This window comes from Lissotriton vulgaris, chromosome 1_1 (genome assembly GCF_964263255.1).
Source record: "Lissotriton vulgaris chromosome 1_1, aLisVul1.2, whole genome shotgun sequence".
NCBI lineage: Eukaryota > Metazoa > Chordata > Amphibia > Caudata > Salamandridae > Lissotriton > Lissotriton vulgaris.
The window spans coordinates 2,116,236,907-2,116,250,909 of NC_141685.1; the positions used below are offsets into that span (position 1 = coordinate 2,116,236,907).

At 38.1% G+C, this 14,003-nt stretch overlaps 1 protein-coding gene across 1 annotated transcript in view; it reads right to left on the reverse strand.

Annotated features, from left to right (window-relative positions):
* Window positions 1-14,003, reverse strand: part of ABTB3 (ankyrin repeat and BTB domain containing 3) — a 759,809-nt gene that overhangs the window by 86,210 nt on the left and 659,596 nt on the right. Inside the window, exons 8-9 of the mRNA XM_086921594.1 lie at window positions 3,769-3,862; window positions 3,540-3,675 (exon numbers count right to left, since the gene is read on the reverse strand). Coding sequence (XP_086777720.1) covers window positions 3,540-3,675; window positions 3,769-3,862 — 230 coding nt within the window. The remainder of the gene's footprint in view (window positions 1-3,539; window positions 3,676-3,768; window positions 3,863-14,003) is intronic.

Here is a 14,003-nt window from a genome sequence, read left to right on the forward strand (position 1 = left end):
AATCATTGACTGGGCAAAGACACGCAAAGTATCTGGCTCAGCAAGAGGACCTTGGCGACTGTGAAATTTAGATTTTCCCCTTCTGAGCTTTTCTTGCAATAACCAACAGCTTCAACAGGACCATGTCCAATGGCTATCCGACTCTAAGAGAAGTATGCCAGACACAGCCTGCAATTTTGGCAAGCAGGAGGAGTTTGACTTCCAATTAATAGACTAAGTCATAAGGTAAAATCTTTTACTGGGACGGCTAGCATGATGTATCCGACCTCTTATCCATCCCTGCAGTCCTGCAAGTGTGCCTAGTTTCCGGTCTACCATGAACAGTGACTTCTTATTGGTAAGCTGCTATTTTTTGGCTTTTTTTTTTGCCCTACAATTTAAAAGATTTCTGTCTGGTACCCCTTATTAGTTTTTGGTTGTTTTTGTCTCGTTTTTGATACTGAGTGTTTCTCTATTTTCAGAAATTATTTGTGGGATTTGTACTGTATTGTCATTTCACTTTTTACATATTTTTGGCACTGATAACTACATTATTCACTTTTCCTTAACAGCTAAATACTTTATGCACTTTTCCTTAAGTTAAGCCTGTCTGATTGGTACCATAGTTACCAGGATTGAGCCCAGGTTTATTAATTATACTTGTGTGTTGGACCTACAAGGATTTCTGAATTTATTACTTGGAGAGGACACACATTCTCCCAATATAATTAACCCATTTTCTTACAGTATAAAACCATGTTTTATTTTGAACTGCAGTACATAGCAGATAACATATCATGCTTGGACTGAATGTTAGCACACATTACTTTTGCACTGCACAAAGTAGGCTAATACTCACATCAGGAGCAATGTATTCCATATGATGTTACATAAATCCATAACTTTTTTGGGATGTCCAAATTGGCCTAGCATTATTATCTGGTTATCAAAAGCTTCTAATAATCTAGTGTTTGTGGCAATTCCTGCTTCTTTATGGAATTAGAATTTGTTTTGTAATACAGGTAAAAGCCTTCCTATTCCATAAAGCATTATTTTATGAAGACCCACCGTGCTTATTTTCTTAATCATTGGAACAGTGTGTTTGAAGATTGAGCTCAAGAAGACAGCAGTCTTTTTGTTAAATATGATCTCCATATTTAACTTAACGTGATAAAACCACGAGTTCCAATTGGACCTGTTTTAAGTTCAATGAAACCAAATGGTTGTCTTGTGATACCTTTTAAACAGGCTAAAAACACTGAGGGTTTTGTAGGGATCCGTTAAGGAATCCTGTCCAAACCATCTCATGGAAGGTGAATAATTGCTTTACTTATAGTCTCAATGATTCATTTGAGGGATGCTGTATAAGATGCGTTTTCAGTGGTGTAAGTGTAGTCATTGCTACTGGAATAATTGCTTTACTGAAACATGAATTGCTTCATCTGAGTGAACCTATAAAAGACGAGCCTCCACTGGTATCAGTATAGTCAATAGAGTAATTGCTTATATTCCTTCTCTTTTTATATTTAACTTTAGATAACTATTTCTAGAAAACGTGAGAAGATAGATTATACTTACATTTATTGTTGCATACATTCCATCTTTCTGATTGATGTTTCAGTTAATGAATTCATGAATGATTATATATTATAGTACTTATTCGGAATAATTACACATGAATTAGTTGCTGCAATGTATTCATTTAGAAAATCGATCTATTTTCTTGACTCAAACTGAAATCGGTCCCAGGATTGCAGATAATTGAGAAAGTACTTAAAAAAACAGACGGGGAAGCAATCCTAAAATACATGTATATTTCACAGGTCTATTTTCAGGAGAATTTTGTTAAAGTCGGAACAATGGCTCACTTCCCAATCCATATGCTTTGTTCTTACTAAACCAACAAAAAAACACAAAAATAAGAAATATAGAACCCAAAAGTCTAAAACTAGTGTATAAATATTTAATATTAAAATTGTACAAATATCAAGGAAATCTGACAAAGGGATTAATAATTTATCTGCAAATGAAAAATTCCAGGAATAAACAATCAACGGTAAAAAGTGGCTACAATAACAATTACTGAAAAGACAAAAATCAAGACTAACATAGAAGAAAAATCCTTTTCAGGGTGTTGCTTTAGTTTTGCAGTACCAACAGCAAAAACATACATTCTTGAAATTTCAGCAATTTAAAATCAACGATACAGAGCATAGAATCAAAATGAGGCATAATTAATAATAATCAAAACTATCACAATTTTACCTTAAAATTATACTTCTGACAATTAATAGGTACACATATACATTTACAATGAAAAAGCACAAACAATTAACAATTTCCATAATGTTAAATCATGGCAAACATATTAAGTTAGAAATGAATCAGAGAAATCAGAAATGTTGAAAACAGGAAAGATGACGACAACGTAAAAAAAAATGATTTTCATGAATATTGACACAGGTAAGTAACCCTTGTACTTGACATTTGAGAATCTGCCTTTGGAAACAAGTAAGGAGCATGCCCGCAATAAGACTTCCAAGAGTTTTAAAGTAATCCAAGCACCTAGGCCAAAGATAAACACCATGAACTTCAACTGAATACCATATGTCATATATGAAATTCAAAACAATTACCGCTTTCAGACCAAAATGCACAGCACTGTTCCGAGGTGTAATAAAATGCAGTTGGAAATATAGGTCTGTAGAGGCAAATTACAAGGAATCCAAGGACAAAATGCATCTATGATGTTTTTTTTTTTTAAATTGAAAGCGAAAAAATAGATTTAGTAAGCATGTTTTTCATTCTTTGCTACAGCTGTGCAAATGTACCATTCATTTTCACCGATGATCGATTATAAAACCAGGTGCTTATTTGTAATGCAGTTTTATTTTATTTCGCAGAACCTTTTCGGTGACATTTCCGAATTCAAAGCATTCATTAATAGGAGAAGATACTCCAGTAAAGCCTTTATTTGTGCAAGGGGTTTATTCGGTATGTAGTGACATGTTTTTTTAAAGAAGAGGTATCAAAAGCTCAGGGTTTCTGTTTCTTTGTTTCCTATTTTTAAGAGAGGGCAGAGTAGCAGAGAAATAGCTTGGAAACTGACTTGAAGTCTGTTAATAAAATACATTAGCTGCAAATGTTGTGAATGAGGGCAATCTGAATTGGATTTTCAGTGCTCGATTGACAAAGGCGGCTTCACTTGAGGAGCTTTTCAGAAAATCAGATAGAGTTTAATTGTCTCCCGCACAAGAGATTGCTCCCTGTAGTGGTTTGTTTAAAAAAAAAACTAATTGTACAGTGTAGAACATTATGATAAGCGTGTATGTACTCTAAAATAGTGCATGGTAGACTATGTATCTAGTTGGTTTGTGAAGCACGTAAGAACACAGTGGAAAAGGGAGAGATTTTTTTTTTATCTGCATACATCAGTCGAGGATTTCTTAGCCACAAATTCAAATGTATTACAGGCTATATGTAGGTAGTATATAATCTTTTACTTACTTATACAACAAATGATAACTTGAATCCTTGATCTAATTAATGTCCACACTCACCTGTGCCCATGTGCAGCAGCCTGGCTGAAGGAGTTCATATCACCCTGTGGAGCGGCAGAGATTCCGTTCCTGTACATTGTTCCTATCATGGGATCCGCTCCTCGCTCCAGCAATAAACTTACAAGTTCAAAATTACCTTAAATTGAACACACATTAAGACGTTATTGGAATTCATTTGCCACACTTACAGAATAGACAATGAAAGTGTGCTAACTAGTAAAGACCTTACCAGCAGCAGCAGCTAGTTGCAGGGGAGTTTCTGAGTAGTTTTCATCTCCATGTTCTAAGGAACCTTCAACGTTAGCTCCTGCATCCAGTAACAGCTGTGAAAAAGTGATTAGCCTTTAGATGTAGCCCAACAAATATTTTGAATTTTTAGGATAATTTTCAAATATGTCTAATGAATGCACATGTATTTAAATTCAACCACATATGTTTCAGCACAAAATATAATAGATCTTTCTTCTGGCTTTGCTAGGGGAACTCTAACATAAACTTTGGCTTCTGTATGTCTTCAATTAATGTTCTCACAGCTCAGGATCACAAAGCACCTCACAACCTTTGAGAGATGGGAGACTCCTGTGGAGTTTGATCTCCAAATTCTCTGGATTAATTCCATCACTTCTTCAACACTTTTCCTGGAACCTGTGAGAGCAACCTGAAACCCTGAGGAGTGAACAGAGCATTGCAATTCCCAGTCAGGCTTTCAGTGAGAGAGGCATTAGGAGGAACAGCTCAAGCAGGTAGCAACCAGAAACGTATTCACTAGAGTTAGTGCATCGGAAACATGTAGAATTGAGGCATCTGAAGAAGGATATATTTGACATATCTCTATCACCAGAGCCTAGGCATGGAAACATACAAGTTAGCAGATAAATACACGTCTTATTATCAAAGTTTCTATCTTGCTTCTGTTTCATGGATTTGAGCCATGCTTCTGCCTTTGCATGTGTAATGACTCTGATGAGTGCCCTGCAGGTTGGTTAGAAATGGATTCGGGCCCACCATCTAAAAGATTTATTTTAGTTCAAGTTTCCCATAACAATGTCACATATATGTTTCAGTAAGTGAGTAAAGTAGATATTAGGAACAAGTTGACCTTGTGATGTCACAGTACCTCTGAGCTGGAGCCAGTTGATGAATGGAGCATTAATTAGAGCTAGTTAATTGATATCCGTTGTAGAAAATGGGCAGTAGGGCCCAGTTCAGAAATAGTTTTTCTGTAACCAACATAGTCTTGTATCTCAAAATTCAGGAATAATCCACAACTTCATCTTAAAACAAAACTAGTCACAAAAGTGTCGAACTGCAAAATAATAGTCTCCTCATCAGAAATGTGTTGAAGAGCCCCCTCTATCCTTGCCAACCACATCTCAACTGCTCAGCTATAAGTGTTCTACCCCAAAAGAGTCCTCAGTTTTGATAAAACTATAAATCTGGCATGCCGCCTATGACATTGGCTCTCAGTTAATTGACCTGCGCTTTGATCTTCTGCCAGTATCTGGTGGCATGGGAATTGACAGTTGATAGGGGGAGCTCCATGCAGACAATGACTGCAGTAGAATGTATTAACCAGCCACTTACAGAAGGCTTCTTTGTGAATACGTCCTTAACCACATCGCTGCTGTGCATTTTCCCCTCCTGTGCTGATTTATGGTGAACTCCATTGTTCATGACGAGCTCAGCTCGTCATCAGCACAGCTCCACTGTGCCTCATGACGAGCTGAGCTCGTCATGAGCATGGAATGGGTTAAATGAGCACTCCTATATTATTTAGTCTGCCAAGTCAACTGGGGCCGGTAGGATCCCTTGGCTAGTTTGTACTTCACAAAGCTCTGTTTAATACCATTTCTGTTTGAGGAGAATACAGGTCCTATAGAGTGTTGGCAGGAATATGATATTTAAGATGTGTCATTTTAGAACTGGTTCATGAATACCTTGTTGATGACTTTGATTTAAGACTGCATCGACGTTTTAGGGATGAGAGCATGAGCTAGTTCTTTTTTAGTAGTGATTGACTTTCATAAGTAAATAAAGTAACTAGGACTTCAGTCCTGTTTTTGCCATAAGCACATACTCTTTTTGGTATGTTGTACTGGGGATAACAAATCCTTAAAATGAACACTTGTGTTCCACCCTTACATAACCTGATTTATCTCCAATGTCAGATACAGGCAAGTGATGCTACAGTTCATTGCTGCCAGAATTATTATATGTTACTTAGAGGGACAATATTGCAGATGCTGTGGTAAGATTGCATTGACTGCCTTTTGTTACTTGTCTCAAGTTCAATGTATTTACTACAATTGAGCTTTACTTGTCCATTAGTCATTCGAGAGCCTAGCAATAGTAAATTAACCCTAAGCCAATTCAGTCTAAAGGTGTAGATTCTGCAAATCAGATTTGATTACTTTATATACAGCTGTAGTAATGCTGAACAATCACATTGTTTCTACAGTTTAGGGTTTATTCAAGTAAGTAAATTTACACATCGGTAAATGACTACATGTAAGTTTTATCCTACACATCGTAGTAAATATACTTCTTTTGGTTATTCACTGAGTGAAAACTTACTACAAAGTGTAGATTTACATGGTATGGGTGAGAAGCCACATCTACAAGTGTAAAGTTACTACTAGTAACATTTCATAGGTGGGTGGAGTTGTTAGCCACTGGGGCAGACATCTCCCTGTGATAAAGAATACAGATAATGTTAAACGTTTTTTAAACTTGATAACAAATAGTACATTAATTGTATATATTTATTGTTTATGTAGAATACAATAGAAAACGCTACAGCAGTATATATATATATATATATATATATATATATATATATATATATATATATATATATATATATATATATATATATATATACAAAATATATATATACTAATTATATATACTTTACAATGGTGTTTAAAAAATGTCACCTAAAATAAAATGTGTATATATATATATTTGATAAGTATTGTAAACTACAAAATGTTATGAATTGAATTGTTTCAATTAATTTATTTAAAAAAAATACAGTTACATATATTTTTAGGTTACGAAAGGTTTTAAAACATTTTATAATAAAATATTTATTTTTTATGTATATAAATGTTTTAATATTAAAGTAAATTTATATTGTTGCAGTTCCAGTAGGTTGGCCACGTGTTGCAACTTACTTTAGGTCTGAGCTGGAGTACATCTACAACTCTTTTGGGTCATTTTTGCTGTAATAAACTTAGAAGTGCAGTCTGTTAATAGCAGTATGATTAATCTTTAGTGGGTGGGTGTCTGTCCCTCCCTAAACTCCTTCTTAAACCTCACTAAACCCCTCCCATGTAGTAGTAAAGAACTGCTCAGTTTTCAGCCACTCCCCGGGTGGGATGGTGATTTCCACCGATAGATTTATGAACTGAGTATTGTGCTACATAACTAGTAAGTACAACTTATTTTATTTATTTATAAAGTTTTATATAGCGCAAACATGATCTCGAAGGATACCAGAGCGCTTTACAGTTGGAGGGAAGGAAGGTAATAAAAGCAGTACCGGCATCAAATAAGAATACCAAACAGAACAGTTACAAACAAAAGGGTTCCATAGATAATAATGCAATAACTGGTACATAGCGAACTAGGAGGGGAGCAAATGATAAGTTAAAGAAGAGCAGCATCCAGCGTAGGTCTTAAAGTTGTAAGTCCAATACCTTAGAGCAGACGATCCAAACCCATTTAAGGTAAGAACTTGTTCATAAGGAATCTTTTAGCTTCCAATTTGAAAGCAACCGTGGAAGAGATTCTAAGTACTTCTGGTGGGGGAGAGTTCCAGATCTTCGGGGCAGAGCCGGAGAAAGCTCAGTGACACGTTCTCTTTTTGTGAAAGGTCTGTGGTTTCAGGAGGAAAGAGTTAGCAGGTCTTGAAGGTCTACCACCTCCGGATAATTCTAGCTTTTGCACTACATAACTGGGGGTCTTGAAATGGAGGGCTTTGTGAGAGAGGCAGGCAATCTTTAGCTGTATTTGTGCTTCGTAGGGCAGCCACTTAAGGGATTTTAGGACTGGTGATATGTGTGCATTTCTTTTGGTACCCGTAACCACTCTGGCAGCAGCGTTCAATAATGCCCTTAGTGGGGCCAAGGTATATTTGGGGAGGCCACAGAGCATAGCACTGCCATAGACTAGCCTCGGCAAAACAAGTGCTTGGACCACCTGCTTGAATTCAGCTTGTGGAAGGAATGGTTTGAGATTCATGAGTATCCTCATCAGGTGATTAGCTCCCTTACACACATTACTAATATGATTCTTCATGTTCAGATGCTTGTCCAGGGTGATTCTGAGAGATTTGGCTGAGTCAATAATGAGGGGGTAGCAGTTGAAGGCAGTGTGGTACAACTGTAGTACTGTTTCTGTATTACAAAGTACAGTTTGTGAATCAGGACCTATGTTGGTAAAGCAGAACTCATAGAAAGAAATCCAAAGTCCAAATACTTCTCCTTGCCCACGGTATCACAAGTACTCACTAAAACCTCAGGGGTTCTTTAGTAAGGATACCGTGTGATGCAGTGGAAGAACTGCACACATCAACAGCTCTCCCAAAACAACTGGTCTGTCGTGCACTCAACCACCCTTTTAGACTCCTTTTAGCACAATCAAAAACCAGCAAAACCATGCTGTGAAAAATATTTGATTCAATATGATTGTAAACTCAGCGTTCACACATTTTTTGTCACTCATTTCCTTTATAGACATACTGTTGTTAGCTTGTTCCAATCTTAGCAGCCTTAACATTTTGGTTGATTTTAAGAAAATTCACCCTGCTGTGAAAATATATGACTGTTCTCAGGCACTTTGGTAGCACAATATTGCAAACATCTGAAACACTTGCGTTATGGCTGTGCATGTAACCAGCAATTACAGAACACATTTCTTCTACAGCTCGATATCTCAAAAGTGACAAAACAACTCCCAACACCTTGTGATGGTTACATTTGTTAAATTTATGGACTGATTTTGAATCTTATTTTATACGATAGGGTCAGTCTGAATCACTTATTTTAGATCCATAAGTAAATAAATTAATTCTCTAGTCATCCGCACTAGCTTGCTGTAAACAACAAAATTCCCTATAAACACACTTCTCGGCTTCCCAATATGTGGGGTGACTTGGGCAATGGTTGCCAGATTTTGCCCGAACATAATATTCTACGTTGTTGTGTATATTTTTGAGAATGGTAAACATTATTAAGAACCAAGAATGTCCTTAAAATCATTGAACCACGAAAAGCCACTAGCGCATTGCAAAAACCAAATACTTAGATTGTTTTGAATAAAATGTACTTGGACAAAGACCATTTAAGTTTTAAAGGAGATGTGTATCTTATTATAATAAAATGGTATTATTATATTGATAATTGGAAGGAAAACTGCTCCTTGGATGCTTCCCAAGTCTTATTAGGGTTCTTTGGACCTTGTTCACAAATTTTAACAGCTTCATAAAGACCTCAGCAGCACATGCAGCAATTTGGGAATTCTGGTAGCGTATCCGATTATGTAGTTATTTTAGATGATGGCATTTTGAGACTATAGCTGGATTCACCAAGGGGATTACAAAAATTCACCCATAGGAGTACTAGTCTTCAAATGTGCAGAATAAAAAAAAAATCTTTACAAAATGCAACAGGCATCCTATTCCAGGATTACTAAGACACGCGTCACATTGTTTTACTGTAAAGGCTGCAATTTCCTATGTGCAATTATAGTTCACATTAACAATTTGTGGATATGCAGCATGATGCATATATGCACATTTTCCCTTGCTCTTTTTACTCCACAGAGAGTCCGTTCCCCTTCCAGTCCTGTGAGTAGAGTTACCTCAGGGCTTTTCTGCAGTAACCGTTGATTGTATCCAAGGTAGGAAAGGTTTGGGGAGAAGTCTGTGGATGCCTATGAGTTTTAGAGCGGTCCAACCTGACATGGAAAAACTCGCACTCCAAAACGCCTTGCATTGTTGTCTGTAGAACATAGTTCTATGCATTTCTACCCCAGAACTGCAACGTGGTAAAATCATTTATGCATGAGGGGTATTCTTTTGTGGGTGATTGTGAGGAGTAGTTAAAGCCATTTACAACTATAAACATAGGTTTACTAACATATATGTTTTTGTGAATCAGGCCCTAGATTGCTGGTCCATTTATCCCTTTCTCCATAAAACTACAGTTCATTGTGTAGCATCAGACTAAGCAGGGGTGGCGGCCGCCAATCTAAAGTAGAGAGGCGGCCGGGGGAGGCATGGAGATTGGTTGGTGGAATACACATAAAAAAAGACTTATCTGTGCTAAAGCCGCCACACCTCTCCTCTCCTCTCCAGCTCTCCTCCGACCTCCCAGATGTCCACGAATCTCAGCACAAGCTTCCCACCCAATCCAGACACAGCTATCATGAGACAAGTGCATGGATTGGCTGGAGCGGGCTAGCCTGACTTGCGCTCAGGCACAGGGAGCCAGTAGCTTTGCTCCGACCCGTTTGTGCAACACAAAAAGTGCGCATGTTAGCCGAACGACCCGCTAAACTGACATGCGCACTTTTGAGCACCCAGACAGTGAGTGCCCCAGTCCTCAGTTATTGACACGCCCCCTTTTTAGCTGGCTCAGGTAGGCTCCGGCGCTCCATAGTGAAAAATAAAATGACAATGGAATCATTTAATTGCCACTTTGTCAGAGGTACTGCAGCAAGCAGTCAGTGACATCACACTGCACATTTTTATGATCTAAAATCCCATTTCGGAGCCTTCAGATGGAAACACACAATGGACTCTCCAGCAAGTCTTGTGCATGGAACACCTTGTTTGAGTTTCCACTCGAGCTACAACAAATCATTATCACGTGTTTAAAATTCCATATTTATTTAGCAAGTTGAAAAACAAAATTATTCGTATAAATGGATATTGTGTCAGGGAGTTTGAAATACATATGCAGTCATGGAAAGTCACCGAAAATATTTACATGTGTATGTGTGTTTATTTATGTGCAGGTTTGAGGGCATGCACAGCACGTGTATGTCAGTTCCCTTAGGAGATACGTTGGCACCCTAAAGTACGTTTGTTGTTAACTGTGGAAAGTGTATTTCTGGATGAGCTCGTAATATGAAAACAAAAGTTAGCATTTTGGTTAGGACAAAACTATTTACAGTTTAAACAAGGCAATCCTATTATAGGATGCATTTCACCCTGTGCTGTCTGTTACAAAACAGACAACCCAGCTGTTCCTCCTGACAAATGACATGAAGTATGCATTAAAAACAGGCACTAGCAGTTCTTTCCACAGCCTACAAAAGACTCACCTTTAAAGAAGTATGCAACTAATAAACAAGTTATCTGGGTCTGGCATACTTATTATTTTGTTTCTGGCAGGGGAAGCATTATAGATCAGAGCAAAATGGGGGCATTGGGTTTTGCTGCTGCTGTCAAAGCCTCATGCAATTTTTCCAGCTGGGATTACCAGCAGGAAACATTTTGTCTTGTTCTTCAAAACCGGGAAAAACTCATAAAATGGAGCTGAATTCCATGTGGTAATTTGACTCCGGCTGACTCATAATCAGGTCCTTAGTGTGTTCTATTATGCTAATTATTATTTCCACGCCACCCTCTATACCCACAGGCTAGGAGTATCTGTCCCCAGCCAGACCAGGACTCTGGTTTATAATAAAGTGTGGTTACTGGCTGCTTCTCGAAGCTTTATACAAACCCATCTTTCAAATTCTAGGAGTACTCCTGGAACAATGACAATTGTCATTTCCAGGGATCATTAATGCTAAATTTGTAGCAGGTGTATAATAATCCATAAATAAATATAACAGAAATATGGAATTGCACATGGAACATAGGGCCTCATGTAGAGAAGGGTGAGTGTAAAAACCACAGTTGATGGACAGAATGCAGAACAATGTCATACATTTACCCCAGTACAGAGATCTGGGCCTAAATCCATCGTTTTTTTGCACTCCACACCACCCCAGTTCAGACATGGCCATATGCAAATCAGTCTGACCCTGTGCCTCATGGGAACAGTCCAGCCCAAACTGCCAAGCCATTCCTTCCCTGGACGGGAAACAACCTTCCGAGGACCGGTTTCTGGCATTCCAGCCGTCTTCAGCCCGAGAAGGGTGAGTGGCTCTGCTGCCGGCCAAAGCAGTAGAGGCCCTGGTCACCGTCCCCAAGATGGAGGGCCCCCATATTGGACAACTCTGCCTACCTGGTGGGATATCTCATTCTTAGCCATGCATTCGCTGGTGCAACACATGCATTTAAGGTTGAAAAGTATGCTGAGAGGGCTACCATGCTTTTGTGGCCCCTTTCAGCACACTGTTTTTGCTCAAACAAAATCCCAAACTCAGAGTTTGATTCAGTAAAATAGAATAGCAATGGCCCTTATGCTCAGAGAGTTTTCTCTCTACAACACCAGGCTACTGAATAATTTACCTGCCCAGGAACACCATGCTTCACATGGCCATTCTGTACAGGGACAGGGTCCCGCTCTCAATTGAGAAAGACAACCGTGTTTTTTACCCAGCGTTCCACTGGCAGACTGACTACAGTGTTGAGGCCTCAGAAGAACCAAAAGAGATTGAACCCCTTTACTGCTAAGGCATTATTTGAATTCTCCTTTAATTTCCATTGAAATCAATGGAAAGTCCATGACGAGTTACCCTTGTCATTAGCAGCCAAGAGGTTAATTGGCAAAAATCCTGTGTTTCCCCTCCCCTGGCTGTAATAAATCGAGGTTGAGAACCACTGGGTCGATGGTTGGGGCTTCCTCCACTTTTTGGTGGATGCCCGCGAAACCACAAAACTCTTAAAGAAGTCACTTTTGTTTTGTTCCTACAAATTGAAAATATGTTTTACTATGATAAATTGAAGAATAGTTTTCCACTACACTCCCATTACTTTTTGAGTGTCCCTCTCCATCCACGAAGCATGCTTGCTCTTGCACCTTACAACAATACATTTGCAAATTGTTGGTGAACTACCATACAGTTTAAGCTTGTGGGTATTCATTAAGTATTGCGGATAGACCCACGAGAAGCACCCATTAACCCACAATTACTGCTAATTCTGCAAAAAAAAAGAACTTCCGTCATGCTGAACAGTATGGTGGAATTTTTTCATTTGCAAGCTAACTTTACACATGTAAACATCAGACAGTCCTTTGTACATTTACATGTGCGAAGTGAAGCTAAACATGTACACAATAGAATCATCACTCCCTTTGCTAGGCAACCCCACTTAATCATACACCCTCACAAGCACCTCTTTTGCTTTACCAACCCAATTATCTGGGGTGTCCTCTTCTTCCTATTTACTCTTGTTGGTATTGGATATTTCAGGATGGGAATACACAAAAAGCCTACTCATATTCTATTTATATCCTATTTCGGACTCACCTTTCAACTGACATAGTGCACAGCATTATGCCATCTTATAACTTTTACTGCAGTAATGACTCACCATAATCTTATCTAGGCAACAAAACACTATTATTTATACATCTAGAATCATTTTTTGAAAATGTAATACTTCCTCAATAACCAGGTTGCTGTACGAGCCATGTACCTGGTAACAATGCTATCTATCTATCTATCTATCTATCTATCTATCTATCTATCTATCTATCTATCTATCTATCTATCTATCTATCTAATACACACAGGCTAACAGATTTTCCATTACATATGTCCACACCATCCAATTTAACTTTAGCATTTAGTGCAAGAAGGCCTCCCACTGCTTGCCTGTGCTCATTCTTAAGAGTTCTGGTGTCAGATGATGAAACATTGAATGCTTTCAGTGCATCTGTGCTTTGATATTTGCACCAGCTGGCCAGTGCAAAATCAAACAATGGGGCCTATTTGCAAGGGCTTATCGCCACAGGACCATCACTTTTTGGGACGTTCCACTGGTGATAAACCCTTCGCCTTATTTACAAGACGGTGTTAAGCCACTTGACATGGCTTAACGCTGTCTTTTAAATAGAATTTACTTGAAATATTTAGTCCGTAATCGTGACTAACACGTGAAAAATCTATGAAGTAATGTAACTTATTTGTAATTATAATTAATATATTGAACATTCATAACTAATTCGCAGAACACCATTTAATCATGTGAAATCAATGGAGTTAAAATGACAAATAAAGTCTTTTCAAATTGCAACACCAGCAATGTAGTTTATTGCATAAAATGCCCTTGTAACCTTCATTATATCGGCAAAACAACGCAGTTGGTTAAAAAACGCATCCTGCAACATCAGTCTAGAATCAGATGTATGTATGTATGTATGTATGTATAAACTATTTTGTAGCGCGCTCCGTTACTTGGGAGTATCCTGGCGCGAAGGGGAAAGGCGGGAAACAGAACCACAGAGAGAACAACTTATATTAAACTCTTGAATAGGTGTGTTTTTAGATTTTTCTTGA